General features: G+C 41.0%; 2 protein-coding genes across 5 annotated transcripts; one reads left to right on the plus strand and one right to left on the minus strand.

The window, feature by feature from the left end:
- Positions 1-247: 247 nt before the first annotated feature.
- Positions 248-11485, plus strand: ascc2 (activating signal cointegrator 1 complex subunit 2). Of its 2 annotated transcripts, XM_084358831.1 has the most exons (19): positions 248-359; positions 2185-2291; positions 2376-2534; positions 2706-2879; positions 3050-3179; positions 4005-4072; positions 4217-4330; positions 5022-5134; positions 5229-5303; positions 5380-5484; positions 5574-5642; positions 5799-5873; positions 6266-6506; positions 7165-7361; positions 7973-8092; positions 8289-8513; positions 8650-8737; positions 8912-9003; positions 9304-11485. In XM_084358831.1, the coding sequence occupies exons 2-19, from the start codon at positions 2208-2210 to the stop codon at positions 9473-9475; spliced, it is 2301 nt and encodes a 766-aa protein (XP_084214957.1). In that variant the 5' UTR covers positions 248-359; positions 2185-2207; the 3' UTR covers positions 9476-11485. The 2 variants fall into 2 exon arrangements, with proteins under 2 accessions (XP_084214957.1, XP_084214958.1); XM_084358832.1 differs by lacking the exon at positions 5574-5642.
- A 403-nt stretch (positions 11486-11888) lies between these two features.
- On the minus strand, positions 11889-17154 carry rnf215 (ring finger protein 215). 3 transcript variants are annotated; one of them, XM_084358833.1, is made up of 11 exons: positions 16550-17153; positions 15747-15899; positions 15580-15651; positions 15365-15450; positions 15001-15055; positions 14780-14884; positions 14169-14285; positions 13495-13638; positions 13271-13373; positions 12511-12594; positions 11889-12298 (listed from the first exon to the last, which is right to left on the minus strand). In XM_084358833.1, exons 1-10 carry the CDS (start codon positions 16772-16774, stop codon positions 12524-12526), a joined length of 1131 nt encoding a protein of 376 aa, XP_084214959.1. In that variant the 5' UTR covers positions 16775-17153; the 3' UTR covers positions 11889-12298; positions 12511-12523. The 3 variants fall into 3 exon arrangements, with proteins under 3 accessions (XP_084214959.1, XP_084214961.1, XP_084214960.1); XM_084358835.1 differs by lacking the exon at positions 14780-14884 and having other exon boundaries at positions 16550-17154; XM_084358834.1 differs by lacking the exon at positions 12511-12594 and having other exon boundaries at positions 16550-17148.
- Positions 17155-18319: the final 1165 nt, after the last annotated feature.

Below are 18319 nucleotides of genomic sequence, written 5' to 3' on the forward strand. Positions count from 1 at the left end.
GTAATGTAGGCTCAAGGTTTTTCAAAAGCAGTCCACTTGTCTAATATTGCACTCCTATAACACTGTAGACAATCCACAGTTCAGTAAGGAGAGACATAATTATTTATTGAAGCACGCACAAGATGACATCAGTGTTTTATCTCTTTGCGCTTCACTCTGGGGCCCACAAGGGGGCAGTAAAGACGGCCACGTATAGTTTTTTTTTTTTTATTGCGCATGCGTCATACTAAAATAACAAAGTATGTCACTTCCTGGCCCAGCACAGGTGATTACAACGCGTTTGGAAACTGAAACTGTCGAAAGCCGTGACGACTTTGATGAAATGGCTTGAAAAGAGTCACGGACAGTCACGTTAAGAGGTGAGCAGAGTTATTAACGTGTTCCGTGTACAATTATTACAGTAGGAGCCACAAGAGGAAGGTTACAAAGTCACCGGCTGGTTAGCCACGTTACATTAACGTTAGCCTCTCTCCATTCATTGACGTGCTGTCAGTTCTGTTAAACTTGGTAAATAGCAGACAGCTAGCCAGTTACCTAACCGGGCTGTGTCGTTCATCAGTCAGAAGTTAGCTAATTAAACACATCGAGTGGTAGCTGTGGTGCTGTAGGGTTAGCTTAGTGGTTAACAGGTTAATACTTTTCACTGGCAGTGGTCATTTACGTTGATTTAACCCGTTAACGTCAACTTAGCTAGCTTAGTTAACTGTTAGTGTTGTAGCTGTAGTTTTACTGGCTGGTTCGCTGAATTAAGTGCTGATGTGAGCTATTTAACAGTAACTTAGGTGCCTTTGCTTTTTAAATGTCATCTGTCAGCAGGACGTAAAGGATGTGAGAAGTAGCCTGCGATAATAAGCTAATTTAGAGATAAATCTTTGGCGATTAGAAGCGTTGATAAACAAAAACATAAATCTTAATGTTTCCATATTGCTAGTTTTCTCACACTGTCAACAGGACACACACAGATAGTAAACACAACAGCTAACAGCTACACTTGTTCACCATAACAGCTGTGTTTTAACTATATATTGTATAGATGCTCCTTTTGCTGTGTTCACCATCCGTCTGTTTGTTTGACCTTTTATAAACAAAAGCAAAGACTGAACTTACAAAGGCAGTATTTTATTTAATAGCTACAGCATTGAATGAGTTGTTCATATTCCTCATGACTCGTCATTTTGTGCATATGTCTTGTGATCTAGATTCAACACTCCTCTGCACAGCTTTATGTTGTATAGGTTTATATTTAGGGTTGTACAATGTTTTTTTTCCCCACCCTATATCAATAGCTAATAAATGACCTGCTTCTCCTGGCTGATAACGATTTTAGAAAAGAAGAAGTTAATAATGTATCAACTAGTCACAAGTGGGGGTAAGAAAGGCAAAGATGGAATATATAATATCTCACAAGGCTAATAAGATTTGCTGTGTTAAAGCTCGGAGACTTTACCCCTCCTCTCTCAATCCCTGCAGAACATGTGTTGCACATTTGCAATCCTGTTGTCCTCTTCTGAAACTATATATATAAAAAACGTACACTCAGACAACAACATGTTTGGCTCTCTAGTCTACACTTCATATTACCCGCTCGCTCCATTTATTGGCTATAATTTCACAGAAACAAAATCTAGCCAACACTATAAATTTGCCAATATTGGGTTGATAAGTGTTCAGGACGATATATATCGTGCATCTCTATTCATGTTAGAAGATTGAGTATTTCAGTACAGGCAAAGACTAATAAGGTGGTAATTAAAAAAAGGTGAGTGACGTGCACAGTTTTTGATACAAGGTGACACGAAAGTTATGAGAGACAGTTCAACTTGATAGCCTTTTAGGTGAATGTGTTATGAACTAAATCTTCAATCACTATATGTATTTTTACAGTACATTACAGTATACTTCCTGGATATATAGCATAATTCATGGGTATTCAATTGAGAAACTATGAAAGTAATAATTGGATGGCAGTGTCTGTTTGGCTTTGACTAACCTGATGAGCAGTATACCTTCAAAATCAAATCATACTCTATTATATTAATGCAACAATTGTGTAAATTGAACAGGTAAAGCACTTGAGTATTAAACTGTAAATATACAGTAATATACCTACAAGTATGTGTAATGACAGATATACACAAGCAAAAGAAATTTGCAAACTATTATTTCTTTATGTTGGTTTGATAGAAAAAACTAGAGAGGGAGAAGCCATGGCCTGTGCCCGAGTGCCACTAGATGAGCAACAGGTGACTGAGCCTGGCCCGCTGGGAAAAGAGCACACACTGCCTGCACTGGTGAGTCATATCGCCTCATTTTATACAGACATCCACTCAAAATGCTGTCAGGAATCTAACCCAGTGCTTTCTGTTCCTCATCAGCACCCGGTCAGGAAGGAGGAGCGCTGTTTTGTGCCTTACAAGTCGCTGCCAGAAGACGGCTCTCCTGCTGAGGTGGAGGAATTTTTGGAACATGCCAAATTCATCACAGAGGACCTTGAGTGGCTGCTCGCACTGCCCCATGACAAGTTCTGGTGTCAGGTGATTGACTGCTAACATGTAAACATCTCTCTTTTTATTCACATAGCCACAAAGGTGTATAGCAGCTGGAAACAATGTAAAGTACACTGTTGATTGGGTGACAGCAGCTGAGATTTTTCTGTCTCTTAAATTTCCTCCTCTTCTTCTGCTGTGGTCTGTCTCCTCCATCAGGTGGTGTTTGATGAGTCTCTGCAGAGGTGCCTAGATTCATACCTGCATCACGCTCCTCGCGGCCTCGACCCTGCCACACTGCCCTCCTCCCCAGCGGTGGCCGACATGCAGCGCTCTGTCCACAGGGCGGTCTTCTTGACCTTCCTGAGGATGGCCACACATAAAGAGTCCAAGGTAAGAGTATCACCAATATATGAACTCCAGAGAGGGAATAATGATATAAACATCAGTAGAAATAGAGATTATAGCATGATTAGGAAACAATTCTGTATGCTGCCATATCAAAGCCTTGTCATACTATTTAACCTGTTTTCTTGCGTTTGCCTTGTGCTCTTCTTCCACAGGAGAACTTCATCACCCCGGCTGTGTTTGGAGAAATTATCTATGAGAACTTCCTGTTTGACATTCCCAAAATTCTGGATCTATGTGTGCTCTTTGGGAAGGGCAACAGCCAGCTGCTGCATAAGATGATAGGTGAGCTGTTTTTTAAGGGTCATCTTAGAAAATCTTCCTGCATTTAGATGGAGAATGTTTCCATTAGATTAGGATTTGTATTTGAGTTTTGTAGTTTGAATCCATTTGTCAGTCTTTCTTAAAGGATAACTACCGTTTTTTACAACCTGGACCTTATTTCTGGCAAAATATATGATCATTTACTCACCCAGATAACTTTGGTGTCATTCGGCGTCGTTCGGACGAAATTAGATCCAGTGTAGCGGCGATATATCCATATAATGGGAGAGACGGGGCATCAACACACAGCCTCTATAACGCATTATCTGCCACGAAACTAGTTAATTTCATCAATATTTTGGTTATGAAATGCTAGCGCTATTCCCCTCTGAGTCCGGGCTCGTCCGTTATCAACATCCGGGGTCAAACTAGCAGCAGCAGCTACAGGTAAACAAGCCGCGCTGTCGCGGGTGCGCGCGCAGCTCAGAGACGACATCTTCCAGGTCAGAGGTAGTAGATCATCCTACAGACCCCGGATGTTGACAATAGACGAGCCCGGACTCAGAGGCTAATAGCGCTAGCATTTCATAACAAAATATTGATGAAATGAATTAGTTTCGTGGCAGATAATGCGTTATATAGAGGCTGTGTGTCGCTGCCCCGTCTCTCCCATTATATGGATATATCGCCGCTACACTGGATCTAATTTCGTCCGAACGACGCCGAATGACACCAAAGTTATCTGGGTGAGTAAATGACCATATATTTTGCCAGAAATAAGGTCCAGGTTGTAAAAAACGGTAGTTATCCTTTAACTTTATTGTGATGTCTTTCTTCTTTCTTCAGAGAACATCTTTACACAGCAGCCATCTTACTACAGTGACCTGGATGAGACGGTGCCCACTGTGTTACAGGTAAGATAAAATATATTTTAAAATTATATGGAAAGTGTAAGATTGGTACAAAAATGTTTTAGTTTCTTTATGTTTTTCAAAAAGCTGAATTCAAGATAACTCAAATAAAACCTTCTCACCTCTTTCACACTCTGTCTCCTTCAGGTGTTTGACACCATCCTGGGTAAGTGTGGCCTCCACTGTGAAGGAGCCACAGCCATGGAGCCAATGAAGCTAGGTGCACACCAACAGCCCACTGCCATGACCATGAGCCAGCAGGTCAGACAATCACATCTCATCTCAACACTGCATGTGGCACTTTAACTACTACTTTAAGTTTTAACATTCTCTAATATAAACATCATACAGCACTTAAATGGCTGTTCTGGCATGGGAACATTTAAATTGATTAAACATCTTTAGTTGTACTTTTTTACAAAATGCTGAAGATACTTCAACTGCTGAAAGCCTCAGTGGATAAATCCGGCACTCCCTACAAGCTAGGCAAATTAGCCTAATCGGGAATACTGTTTTTACATTCAAAACCTGTCAACAAGACAATATGGTGGTGAGCAGTACTATCTTTTACTCCAAAGATAATAATCTTATTTCTCTGTATTAGAAGTATAGTTTGTCTGCAAATGTTTGAATACAGTTGAATATAGCATTTGTATGTCTGATATTTGATTTAATTGAAATTACTGGTTGTATGTTACTTGTGCTGATGAAACCAGTCATACAGACTTCAGTTTTAACTGACACAAAAATTGGTGTTGAGGAAAATTGGACTGTTCAATGTTCAGTTAAATGGTTAACCAATGGGGACAGCAAGGCTTAGTCAGAAGCAGCAGGTGTTTCATGTTAACAATGTTAACTGGGATAAGACTTTAACCTGAGTATGACAGATTAGACATACAGAGTGACACTACTGCTACACGCTATTGATAATCTGTTAGCTTTTCTGTTTTAGGAACTTGTAGATCTTATTCTGTACCTGTGTGACTCCACCACCACCATCCATGCCTTCTTGGACATCTTCCCTGCCGCCTGCTCCAGCTTCCACTCCCACAGTTTCCTCAGCAGGTAGACGAATGGACTAGCCTGGTGGTTTCTCTGCTCATTGCGAGCCACACCTTTGCAAAAGTTTTTACGAGCATTTTGTTTTCTGTCCTGGCAGACTGACCTCATTTTATGAGACCGCTGTGCCTGACCTTGAGAAGGCAGTTAGGAAGAGAAACTTTGATGATAAAAGGTGAGTTAAGCCAAAAGACTGAAACCAACGTACTGAATAAGTCAATGAAAGTCATGAATTATGTCCTCTGCTTTAGTCTTCAGGAGGACTTGTGGAAAAGGCTGTCCCACTCTTGTCGTAAGATGGTGGAGACGGCTCACCTGCTGCTTCACCACACCTGTTTACAGCCAATCCTGGAGGGGTGAGACGTCCAAACTCTCAAAATGCATCTTGGCAGAATTAGCATTACAGAAGCACGTATTAATTCTGCTGATATTTGTCGCCTTACAGGGGAGAAAACATGCTAACATTTGCAGAGGAGCTCCTACAACATTTCACATCTTTTTTAACTGAGAAAAGGTAAAATTACTGGTTGAGATCAGGGGTCACCTCCAAAGCAGGCTTAGTTAGTTCCCATTAAATCTCAGATGTAGTTGTTTTTTTCACTTTTTTCTCTTTAGGTATGGTGACAAAGTGTATGAAGAGGTTTGCCATTTTATTTCTTTGTCCTTTCAGGTTCTTGTCGGACTATGATGAGCAATTCCCTATCGCAGACGACGTCAGCCTCCTACAACAGGCCCTCCCTGTCATGTATCCTTATCAGCTTTATACCTCAGAGCAATTCATTTTACAGTTACAAATATCTATTTTAAAAATCAGTCATTTTTAAAGCAGAAATTCAGAACATTTGATGCTCCAGTTTCAGATTTTTTTAAGATTTCGATTGCTTTTCTTGACCTTACATTATACTAAATTAAATATTGGGAAAGTCGGTTGGAACTTCAATTTCCAAATCATCTATTGTGATGAGCAATTTTCACTTTTTTTTCATTTTTTTAATAAACTAAATGGTTAATAGATTAATTCACAAAACAATGAGCAGATTAATCAATAACGATATCACTCACTAGGTGCAGCCCTCATTAATTTAACAGCTAGTTGCCTCAGGTTATTTCATTTCCTTGACCGCCCGCTTCTCTCAGTGATGAGACCCGGATGTCCTACCTGCTCCAGGGGGTGGAGAGTGCCTGGGAAAGTGTGGGACGACGGAAACCACAGAGCCAGATTCAGCACAAAGTACCGTCAGCTTCAGCCTATCAGGGAGCAGCGGGCGGTGCGTCAGCTGACTTTAGACTTCAGGAGGACAGAGATGCAGAGGGAGGAGAAGGAGACAGCATGAGGGGAGCAGAGGCCATGTTGGCTGTTCCCCTAAAAGGAAACAATGTGAGTTGTGTAATTATTACAGCTTAGTAGTACTTCATCACTGCTAACCATCGTAAATGGAGTGTTCACAGTTAATGTAATATCTCAAGAATTGTTATACCATTGCTTCCTTGATTCATCGTTTGTCTATAAATCATAAAATAGTGAAAAACTTGATCCCTACAGCACAAGGTGACGTCTTCAAATGTCTTATTATATGAGCTACAGTCCAAAAACCCATAAAATTCAGTCAACTATCATATATGACAACGAAAAGCTTCAACAGCATAAAAGCATCCTGATATTTAAGAAGCTAAAGGAGGAAAATGTTAGGATTATTTTTCTTAAAAGTTAGCTTAAACTATTATTCGGTCATCAAAATAGCTGCAGACTTAGTTTTAACTCAGAACGAAATTAAACAAGCAAACAAGTAATTTAAGTTGCTATTAGGCGAGGAGACAAAATTGATTAAAGGAATAAAACAGATGGGACCACTGTGAGCACCGGTGTGTAATTCAGGCAAGTTTCTTTGTGGAGCATTTTTCAAACACGAATCAAAAAGTAAATTAAATTTTCAAGTTAAAGTGGAGTTTCAGTTTATTACAGAGGAAAAACAGAGCAATGACTCGACCTGACTTAGTGTATTTTCTTATATTCGCGATTGTCTGTGTGTCATCAGGGTGCGGTGTGTCCGGTGAGCGAGGCGGAGCTGGAGTCTCTGCTGTCCTGTATCAGGGACCTGCTGCCTGATTTGGGCGAAGGCTTCCTGCTGGCCTGCCTGCAAGAGTACGACTACAACTCAGAGCTGGTCATCAACAACATCCTGGAGGACCGCTTGGCCCCCAACCTGGACATACTGGACCGAGCCATGCCAAGGTAACACCACACACTGGGACGGCCTTTACATCTAACATGTTTCTACCATGTGGGTCAAGCTGCTGAGATTGTCATATGTTGTTCAAAACCAAAAGAAGGTTTGTGTTAGATTTTAAGGATCAGTATTTGAGTATGTTAGCCCCTTTGTAATGTATAATACATGTATTCTAATATAATCAGTACAATATGCATGATTAGCAGTATCTTCTAAATGGCTGCTGTTAATGATTATTTGCTTTATGGATTTAGTGATAGATTACTGTTTAGTATGTAATAATTGTTCAAAGAAAAATTTAAAAATGGCTTTCCCAGTTACCCAACGTGACGCTTTAAAACAGTTTGTTTTGGCTGACTACAAGTCCAAAACTCAAAGAAAGCCATTTTACAAATACATTAATCGAATAAATATATGAAATGGAGAAAAACAGCACTTTCTCGCACTTCATAAGCTAAAATGTGTGAATGTTTGGCTTTTTAGCTTTATCAATTATATATTCCATTAATCCATTATCAAGAGTGTTGTTGATGCTTGTTTACAATTTACTGTAGAAATCCAAAAATAGTTCAAAATACTTGTTGTGTTTGACCTCGATCCGCTTCTGTCCTTTCAGGCCAGTGAAGGAGGAGCTTCCAAATGTTATGGACAGCAGATCCAACGTGTTTGATGATGACGAGTTTGACGTGTTCCGCAGGGACAAGGTGGACATGTCCCGCATCTGGAAGGGCAGGAGGTGAGACGCTCGCTAATCAAAAGTTAAAAATCCCTGTACTCCTTATATATGTAGTAATTTGAATAATTAAAACTGCTAATTTATACTGAGCCTTTTACCTGACCCAGACGTTACTGCTTCTTTTTGTAAGGCTGCACTTAAAAATTCAGACTGCCTGAGGTCAAGTTCATCTGGTTGTGTTTTCTCACTCTTGCAGGAAAGGCGAGAGCGCTCGAGAGATGCTAAACGACAAGCAGCATGTAGCGGAGCAAAGAGCTCGTTATCAGGCCTACGAGACGGTGGTGGATGAGGTCGTCATCGAACCTGGTGAAAGTGCAGAAGCCTACGGCCTGGATGATTACGACGACGAGTACGACGACACCTACGACATGAACCAAGTGGGAGCTAATGACCTTGATGGAGACAGTTTACTCAACAGAAGGTAATGTAGAGTTGTTTTTTTGGTCACAATGGAGTAGATACAGTCAAAAATCTAAAAAGCACCTTTTAATTTTGACAGAATGCTTTCTAAATTGGAAATAGGTTGCAGTCAAATTTACTTTGTGATTTTTCTGCAGGCCGTTCACGGTCCCACAGGTACTGAGAAAAGGAAACAAAGCACAGGATGACGAGGAGGGTGAAGACGAAGAGGAGGAGACTTTACCGGTATTTTATTCCTAACGTCAAATGTATATTTTTGCTTTATATTCCTATGTTTTAGTCTCTTGAAATTAGATATTTAGCTGCAAATGTGTCGTCACCACATTTGTATGTTTTGTTATTTCCTTTCTTTTGTGACTTTCGAACTGTGTGTTTACATGTGAATCCATTTTATTTCAGAACAACGTTAACAGGGACCAGTTTGTGCAGGACCCGGCTCTGCTGAGGGAGAGGGCTGAAGCTAGGAGAGCCGCCACGCAGCAAAGGAAAGGGTAAGGTCGATCCACTTTGTCAACTCGCTCTCCAAAGTTTCCCTCCAAGGATTTTCTTCTTTTCTACCCTTTTTTCTCTTCGTAAAGATGTTTTTCCTCCTCTGGATAGAAAGTATTGTATTTAGTTCAGATTGTAAAGCTCTGAGAAAATTATGTGATGATGATTAAGTCAGAGAAATTTCCGAAGAAAAAAAAACCATCTTGCTAAAATGTTCCTTTTTAACATGCTTAACACTGCCGTGTCTCACACTTAAGCCCTGATAGAACCTCTGTTGACCTACCTTCATCCTTCTCTTCCAGTTTCCGACCGGAGCGTACCAGTAACGTGGTGGGCAAACCCAAAGGCCAAGGACAAACCATGGAGACATTCCTGGACCGACGCAAAAAGGAGGCCAGTAAGAGCCGCACGTCAAACCACAACCGGCGCACAATGGCCGACCGCAAGAGGAACAAAGGCATGATCCCCTCCTGACCCCCGTGATGACGACCTGCTGCTGGAACCAAACAGACAGATGATAGGAGGGCAGGACGGATGGCAGGGAGGCGACTGAGGTGTGAGTCAGTGAAGGGAAAGAGAAACTGGGGCCTAATTGTTGTTCTGGGTTAAAAGTTGTGAATGTAGTACCCACAATATGTCCCCACAAGCACACCTTAGCCATGAAGTTGCTGTCTTTGCTCAAAGGGAAAGCCACAGAAGGTTTTTCAGTTGCTGACAGATGAAAGGTTGAAAAGTTGCTTTAGTTTACCATCTTTCTTTGGCCACATTTTGGCCTCTTGTGATCAGAAGTTGCCAAGCAGCTTGCTGAAATGTTTGAGAATATGAACATCTTCTTTTAGTGTTTGAGCCTAAAGGACGTTCAGCTCTTTGGCCCAAATGATTTTCTTTTATAGCTCATTAAATACCAAAGTCCCGAGTGTGAGCCAGAGACCGAGGACAAAGAATAAGACCTTCATTTTTGCCAAGTAACAAATCAGTTTATTAAGATCCAGAGTGATTGATCTTTGACATCATCATTATGAAATAGACAACATAGGAATAAAAGGAAGCAACATCCAGGGTTTTGGAGAGACTGTGGTCCCTTCTGTAGCTGGGAGAACAATTTACTGACCCGGTGATCAAGTCTGGACATCAGCGGCAGACTGTGTTGCTCTCACCTCTCGTCCTGTACGAGAAGCTTGTGTGAAAGCTGCTTGCATGTAACGTTCAAGTGCATGCATGCGATGTCATCCACCCAGTTCACACCACTGTTGTCCAGCCTTTGTAAAATTATAACAAATAAGTCTAGTAAAAAGAAAAAAAATCAACTCTATGACCATCTCATAGTGATGCTGATGTGTTTTGGAAGCACGTGCTGTACAGAGAGGCCTCGCATCTCTCACACTAGCTGTGGAGAAGCCTCCTAGATGTTGCCATGCACACACTATTTTCTATAAAGAGAACAGATCTATAAGAGCATTTTGTAACAAAAAAGCACATGTAATCGCTTTTTGGAGTTGACATTGCAAATAAACATAAAATAAATACAATAATACTGTTTTCAACATCCTTCGAGTTTGAGTCGTCACTGAAAAAATGCCAACATCGATTGGATTTGACTTTTTTCTTTCACAGTACAATGTGTTGGAGATGCTGCAGAGTATGGCTGTACAGTTAAATTTTGTTTTTACGATACAATTTCCGCAATTTCTTAGATCTGTAAGAGATGGTTTGGCATTGTGAGAAGAAATTTTTTTTTCTTGCCAAGAGTTAGGTGAGAAGATTATTATCAGTTGTATGTCTGTACCAGTGGAGACTTCAGGAAGTTAATGGTCCCGATCAAGAAATAGTTCAGCACATATCCCCATTAAAGCCACAACTTGTCAGTTTTAAACTTTGGTTTTAGTACAGATTTAACAACAAAGATACAACACAGTAATTTGTGAGCTTAAGAGGTGCCGGTAGAGAGATTTTGTTACCAGGCTTGCTGTTTCCGCCTGTTGTTATTCTTTATGCAAAGCTACACTGATCAGCTGCCAGCTGTAGCTCCATATTTACCGACAAGAGTGGCATCTTGTGGTCTAACTCAACAACAAGGCAAATAAACACTACCCAAAGTGTTGCACTAATCCTTTAAATAACACTGAAATTAGACACCTTTCTCAACACAATTATCACTGCAGCAGATCCAAGATGTTGTGTTCAAGTACAATATTGTAACTGCATTCATTAGGATTTAACTGTGCAGCTATATGTAGTAATGACATGTTTTTAACATAATGTATGAGATGAACTTCTGTTAGTATAGTTATTTCTGTTTGAGTTTGGTGGGCAGAACTGATTTTGACCTTGTCACACAGACCTAAAAGGAAGGGAAATGACCAAATAAGGGTCAAAATCAAGCTGAGCTGGCTTCTACAGATTGTTTACCAACCTACCCGTCTAATCTCTCATCGGTAATGCAACTAAATTAGCTACTATAACATACACAGTTCAAGTTTTAAAGCATAATTCAGGAAGTGTGTTTGTGGTTTGGGTTTCTCTCACTCTGCAGTGAAGTCATAAGGCATGTTAAGGACAAGTGCAAACACTTTTTCAATGTCTACCAACTGTAGCACAGTAACTACTGGACTACAACTACAGAACCTCTACTACTAACATGTAATAGCAAATTAGGAGTTTGGACACTAGATGAAATCAGTCACGTTTAAACTCTTGTTAGTCCACTTAATAAGTGAGTTATTGACATCATTTGGACTCCATGCTAAAAACCATAAAGCACTGAATGTCCATGCAGCTACTACTGACTCGCAAATTCTCTCTGTATTGTTCTTCAGCTGTTTGTACCAATACAGAGCAGAAGGTGTTGAATGTTTATGTGAAGAGTCACATTGAGCACAAACATCCCTCATGAGCCAAATCTTCACTGGTGTATATCACACATACAAACAAATATTTCAACAATTGTACAGTAACATGATCCCAGGAAGAAGTACTGTTCACACACAACAGTACCGATAAAGTACTTCATAGTATTGTGTTTACACTGCGACTGCATGTCTGTGAGACCTGCTGCACCCACCCGAGGGTCAGACGTCAAAAGTGGACTGCTCCACAGTCCAGACGGACGGCTAGTTGCTCTAAAAAGTTTGTATTTGCTCCCACGATCCACCTCGGGAAGGAGGGAGCTTGAGGTCAGTGGAAAAAAAAACGGCTACTGGAGTGTCAGAGGAAGAGAAGAGACTTGATTCCCAGAGCTGCTGCGATGGTGGCAGCGGTGGAGGTGAGGTGACCGTTAACTGTCCTTGCAGACGCTGCCTGGAGAGGGTTGGAAAAGAGAAACATTTGAATCAAGAGCAGAAACAATGAATGATTTAATGGATTAGTGGTTCAGCAGAAAAGTTAATAGATTGTTTTTTTAAACCTTATATTGGAAAGCCGATTTTATAGAGGTGAACAGCCACTGAGTCAACAATTTATCGTTTCAGGACTTTTTTAGAGTCAAATATAACACTAAATATCTACCTTACCCGCTTTTATTGGTTATTCATAATCAGCCAGACCGCTATCACCTGGAAAGGCAGGAGGCCAAGCGTCAGCCACAGTGGCGCATCCTGGCCAGCAGAGGGGGAACATGTAACAATTACCTAAAAGTATCTACATAATGTGAAGAAATAACAGTTTTGATATTATATCAAAGATGTCTACTGTTTTGCGGAGATATCCACTTAAAGGGTTGGAGGGATTAAAATAGTCGAAAGCCACACTTTTTCTTGCCAGGCAGTTACAGTCATTAAACATGAGAATAAAACCTTAGTGCTAAAATCAGTGAAAGTACACAATTACATTTTCTGAAGCAATGCTATAAAGCATCTCTCCTAAATGGCCTTGAAGTGAATAAGGGTTACCTATTATTAACATTTACATGAAGTCACCACATACAGATACAACAGAGCTTCAACACAGAACTAATGATGTTGGCATTTACGGAGTAACTTAACACACCCTGAAACACTTGTTTATGCTGGCCTCAAATTATTTAACGTCTCACCTTGTTGCAGTGATGTACAGGTGTACACAGGACACGGTGACATCACTGGTGTGTGTGGTTACAAATGCAAAAGAGCATATTTCTGACCACACCCATCAGTGACAGTGGCTGAAAACCAGAGCGAGCCGAAAACACTTGCGTTGCAGCCTGCTGTTTATTGACTCTTTAAAAATCTGCACAAGTCAAACGCCAACAAATAATGTTGTGTAACTGTGCCTGAAACTGTGATGGGAACTCACTGAGGATGCTGCGTTTGCACAGGGGACAGGTGTGCTGCAGCAGCAGCCATGGGTCGACACAATCTCTGTGGTACTCATGAAGACACGGCAGCACCCGCAGACACTGAGAGAAAAACACACCACACACCAACAGTTTCTAACAAACTGCTGCAGAATCACCTGCATTTCTAACTTTTCTAAGTCCTTAAAATTTCAGCTAAGAGAGTGTAGGTGTATTGTCTAACCTGGTTGTTGTTGAACGGCTCCAGACAGACAGCACAGTTGTCCGTCTCGACTGGTTGGGACGGGTCACACCACGGTTTGGGCTGACGATATGTTTTGGTCTTGAGGGACGACATTCTCTTGAGGACATCCTGTTTAGGTAGGAGCTGAAGAATGCAACACAGCAGAACATCAAGCAACATGTTTGACTGTTTTTGTCTAGTTGTTGACCTTCCACCATGTCTCCAGGTGGACACAATAACTACACTACACATGACAGAGGCAATACATAGAGGACAAGTTGTTCTTATGGAAGATGTGATGAGTTTGATGTGTGCAACATTTTCTTTTACATATTTTCATGAAGTTACTATTAAAGAAGTATTACAATGCTGGTGATATGGTCTTTTCATAGAACTGAGCAGTCCATGCAGTAGAAAGATGCAATTATTTATGAAATCGGGGCTACAGCACGGGAGAAAACAGAAAAATAGCTGTGAGGACGGGCATACAAAAAAAAATACAACCAAACCAATACATCTTTATCATCACATATATCTGCTGATAAGAAAAAAGAAACTGCAGTGCAGCATTGCCAGAGATGCTATGTATGTTTGTATGTTTGCAAAAGTGAAAACTGTTTAGCAAAATCAAAGAACAACCTGTGAAAATGTCAGCAGTAAAGACCTGTAAGTACCTCCATGTCGTCATTCAACTGGTGGTCCTGGTACTGCCAGCGAGCCTGAACAATGACTCCAGTGCTGAGGATCAGAGCCACCAGGAGGACGGTGTCCCACAGCTGCTGCAGGTACTTCTACAAACAGACAGGGCAGAGTCACTTTACTTTATCGGTTTCCTTTCCGGCAGTAGTGAAAAAGAGAAAATGCAAATGATCTTCTGAGTATGCATGACTTAAAAACACAGTTAAACTATATTTCCAGTGCAAATTGTTTAAATACTACCTTTGTAATATCTGTAATAATCAAAATAAACACTGAAAAATGAGCTAATTGAAGTGATAATAGTGATTTTGTTGTATATTTATAGCTAAAATGGTTATTTTGAGAGAATGAGGAGTGGGCTCCAGAGATCTGATGTCTCTCAGATTTTTCTTATTTTCAAACTTGCAGTCTTTAACTGACGCTGACTCAAGTCACTAACATAAGGTAATTTATCAGACTTCATCAAAGCGTTCGACAGCTTCACATATGCAGTAGTACTTCTCACACACTATGTTCTCTATGTCTTACAGCAACTTTAAAAAAATGTTTCAACAGGGCCAATAGTGCGTTCATTCTGCTCCCCCACCTGGACCTGAGAGTTGGTCTCTCCCGTGCAGATGACCCCCTGCCACTCCCCGTAGCGACCTCCTCGCGATCGACCGCAGCTGGACCACAGCGTGAGCGTGGCACCCTGCCCGAACACACAGCAGCATGTGCTCACTGTCAGCTCAGCCTGCCATCACTCAAACACCACTGGAGGGTGCTAACAACTGAGAAACACACTGTCAGCTGATAGATTGAGCTCACCAGGTTGTCCTGTAGGATCGTCCTGTATGTGATTTTTGCTGTCGCTTGAAGGCCCCTGTAGAGAGACAACAGTGAATATCCACTTAAAGGAAACAATGAATGAAATTATGCTTACATGTTTTATTTCCGTGACAATATGGACACTATTCATATAGTAATTAGGTTGGAGCTTGTCTAAACTGGTTTAGTTAAATTACCATCATAGATTGCTTGTATGTGAAAGCACTGTCTAATTTCCGCCAACAGCCTCAAACTGAGAAAGCATGACATGTCATAGGTTATTTGATTCAAATACAAACTGTATTTTACTTTTATCAATGATATCAGGGAGAGATGCATGTGACCCCATTAGGGTGTTCTGTACCTGAGCAGAGCTCCGATTAGCTTGGTGACATTTTCAGACGTCTGGATCACAATGATGGGCTTTGACAGCACCTGAGACAGATCCATCTACACCAGAAAGAGCCAGATTTTTAGGTTATAAATACAACACAGTGTCTTTTGAGCTCTCATTTTCGGCCTCAACTTTGAGTCCAGGAAATAAGGTCCAGGTTGGATACTGAGTTTGTGAAGAATTACCTCACTGACGGTGTTTTGGTTGAGAGCCAGGATGATGAGCGCAGACGCTCCGAGGACCAATGCTCGCTTCATCTTTAACAGAGAGGTTGCATGTTTAGTTTCAAGCACAAGTCTATACTAGTACGAACAAAATTCCCTACATACTTAGAGTGAATTCAGCTTCTTACTTTATTGACCACTGCATCGGCAAAGGACTCCTGGTTTCCGGTTGTGGCTTTGCTGTCGTCCATCTCCACAGGCACCACCCCGATCCACAGCTCCTGCTCTTTGGTGTCGTCCTCACTTTTTCCTCCTCTCACCTGCGTCTCCTCATCCTGAACCTGAGGAGAAAACCAGGCTAGAAGTTTGAACTGCATGTTGGAAATTCTTAGATTTTATCAGACATAACTTCTCTTTCAAGGATGTGATGAACTTTGTGGTTTTGGGAAAGAAATTTTAATCAGAAGAGAAAGCTCTTCACTGACTTCACTGACCTGACAACACAATTTCATACTGTTTTACTTTGTTTATATGTGGCAGACCCTGCCACCTTTCTAGCTCAAACAGTGTTCTGGGGACATTATTATCCTCTGAGAACAGCTTGTTTATTCAGTTATGGACAAGATAAATATTTCTGAGTTTGCATTATTACCTCATTTATATTATAAATATAAAAATTCTGAGTTTGAATTCCATCTCAAAAACTACATAGTGCCCCTTTAAAATACCTTCAAAAGTGTTATGTCCATGCAACAAACTGTGGCTGTGGTTAACATGCATATATGACTCAAATGTTCAAATTAAATAGAGGTCTTCAGGCTCTGGTGACTGTTGGATGATTAAAAAATGAACTGTTTATGACAACCCCGACAGCCCTGGTACTTTCTTGAGACCCACATCTCCTGTTTTCACACATATTTGCTTTTTTTCTAACGGTACAGAAATCAACGTGTAATTTTCACCAAAACTCACAGCCCTGTGTCCGACTCACCAGGACCAGCTCTCCCTCTAGCTCTTCTTGGTCCTCGTCCGGGTGCTCGGAGCTCTTGCTGGGCTCCACCACCTCCCCTTGCAGCACAGCGCTGACAACGGGCCGCTGCTCCAGGAACACCTCCACCTGAGCGACCTGCTCCGCCGCGACCTGCAGCCCCGGCCACCGCAGCAAGAGGAGCGGTAACGTTACCCGGAGAAAGCACCAGCAGCGAGCTGTAGCCATGTCCCGAGGAACCACGGAGCGAAACTACAGCTGAAAACTGCTCTAAACACAAAAGCCTAATCACCTGTTACCCATTATTTTGGAAAAGCTGCTAGCGGTTTTGTTCGCCAGTTAGCTAGACCCCTCGGAGAATGTAAACAAGCGAAGGCGGCTTCCGGCTCCGACCGGAAGAGGCGTGAGGATTATGATCTTGTATCCGCGTATACAAGGCAGCTAAGAGGTTGAAATTAAACTGAACAAGATATTTTTTTATAACTCCACCTATGACTTGACTCCGTACTGAGATTGAAAAAAAACAAAAAACTTCACTGTTCCTCCGTTCATTTACAGTGTTGTGACAATTGAGGTTATACAACCAGAGAAGAATGTAGTAAGTCGAGAGATTACATCCCCATACTTCCTTCTTTGCTTTAAAGCCGTGACTCCAAACCGCCACAACTAGTACAGCTGCAGCGCTGTATAAAACCTTCAGACCGACGTTTCACTTCTGTTAACTCGACGGGTAGTTTATTTTCATTGCCGTACTCCGACATTTTGTGTGAGTGAGCTCTGAAAGTCAAAAATCGAGGGAGCTGCACCTGTTCCACTTTGCATTTGCGCAGTGTGACGTCATCGTGTCGTCTAGTATTTAATAAAATTGGCTAAAATGTGGAAAACAGTCTTACTCTCAAATAATAGCAATAGTAGCCTAAATGATTTGATTAACTAAATCGCTGCAGGAACAAACAAACAAACAAACAAACAAACAGACGGTTTTTAGTATTTTTTCTTGTGTATGTGCGCATGTTCGAGGTTTTCGGATTACCACCAAAGATTGTATATTCCATGTAATTGGAGATGAGTCACTCAATAGTTTTTTAAAAACATGATCCACCTCCTTTGCCACATTTTTTGTGCAAAAACAGACATGTTCGACTTTGCAGCAAGTTTTAATCTGATTTCCCCCCAAAAATAAAGACAGGAATTTTTTCAAAACCTTCTTTGTTAATCAGCCTTCAGCGAAATCATATTTTGATGCTATGATCATATTATCATTTTAACATTTATCAGATTTCTGTTGTCAAAGTTAATCAACGTGTTCATTTAGACAAATGTTCAGTGCTTTGAACATCTGTATGATTACCTTGTATGTGGCCCTGCACACATTTGGTACATTTTCCTTGATCTATATAGGTCTAAATATAGCCCATCGATATTAGAAATATCCTTTATTAATATTGTGATTTCAACCATACCAACTATCTCTATAGCCTACACTGGGGTTCATATTTCTTAGACAATGGCCTCTGTGTGCTTTCAAAGGTTCATGTGTGCTGTTTTTTGTTTGTTTTGTTTTTTTGTCTCTGGTTAAATGACAAACCTTTTCAGCCATTAAAACAGTAGATTCACATGCAGTGAATGTGTCTCCCCTCTATTTTTCACAAATATTGGTTCAAGTCTGTAAAAATGGTGATGCTAGTGGAACAGGAGCTAGCTTGGCAAAGGGGGCTCCTGTGTCGTTCCTCTTTCTTGAAGCGAGTAATCCTCCTGTCATTTTCTCTTATC

This window comes from Pagrus pagrus (genome assembly GCF_965226575.1).
Source record: "Pagrus pagrus genome assembly, chromosome: 8".
Classification (NCBI taxonomy): domain Eukaryota; kingdom Metazoa; phylum Chordata; class Actinopteri; order Spariformes; family Sparidae; genus Pagrus; species Pagrus pagrus.

Coding starts and splice junctions, on each gene's coding strand:
- rnf215 (XM_084358833.1), bottom strand. CDS start 16,774: ATGGCTACAGCTCGCTGCTGGTGCTTTCTCCGGGTAACGTTACCGCTC. Junction 15,900..16,549: donor TAGAGGGAGAGCTGGTCCTG/GTGAGTCGGACA, acceptor TTTTCTCCTCAG/GTTCAGGATGAGGAGACGCA. Junction 15,056..15,364: donor CTAATCGGAGCTCTGCTCAG/GTACAGAACACC, acceptor GTCTCTCTACAG/GGGCCTTCAAGCGACAGCAA.
- ascc2 (XM_084358831.1), top strand. CDS start 2,208: ATGGCCTGTGCCCGAGTGCCACTAGATGAGCAACAGGTGACTGAGCCT. Junction 2,535..2,705: donor ATGACAAGTTCTGGTGTCAG/GTGATTGACTGC, acceptor CTCCTCCATCAG/GTGGTGTTTGATGAGTCTCT. Junction 5,135..5,228: donor TCCCACAGTTTCCTCAGCAG/GTAGACGAATGG, acceptor CTGTCCTGGCAG/ACTGACCTCATTTTATGAGA.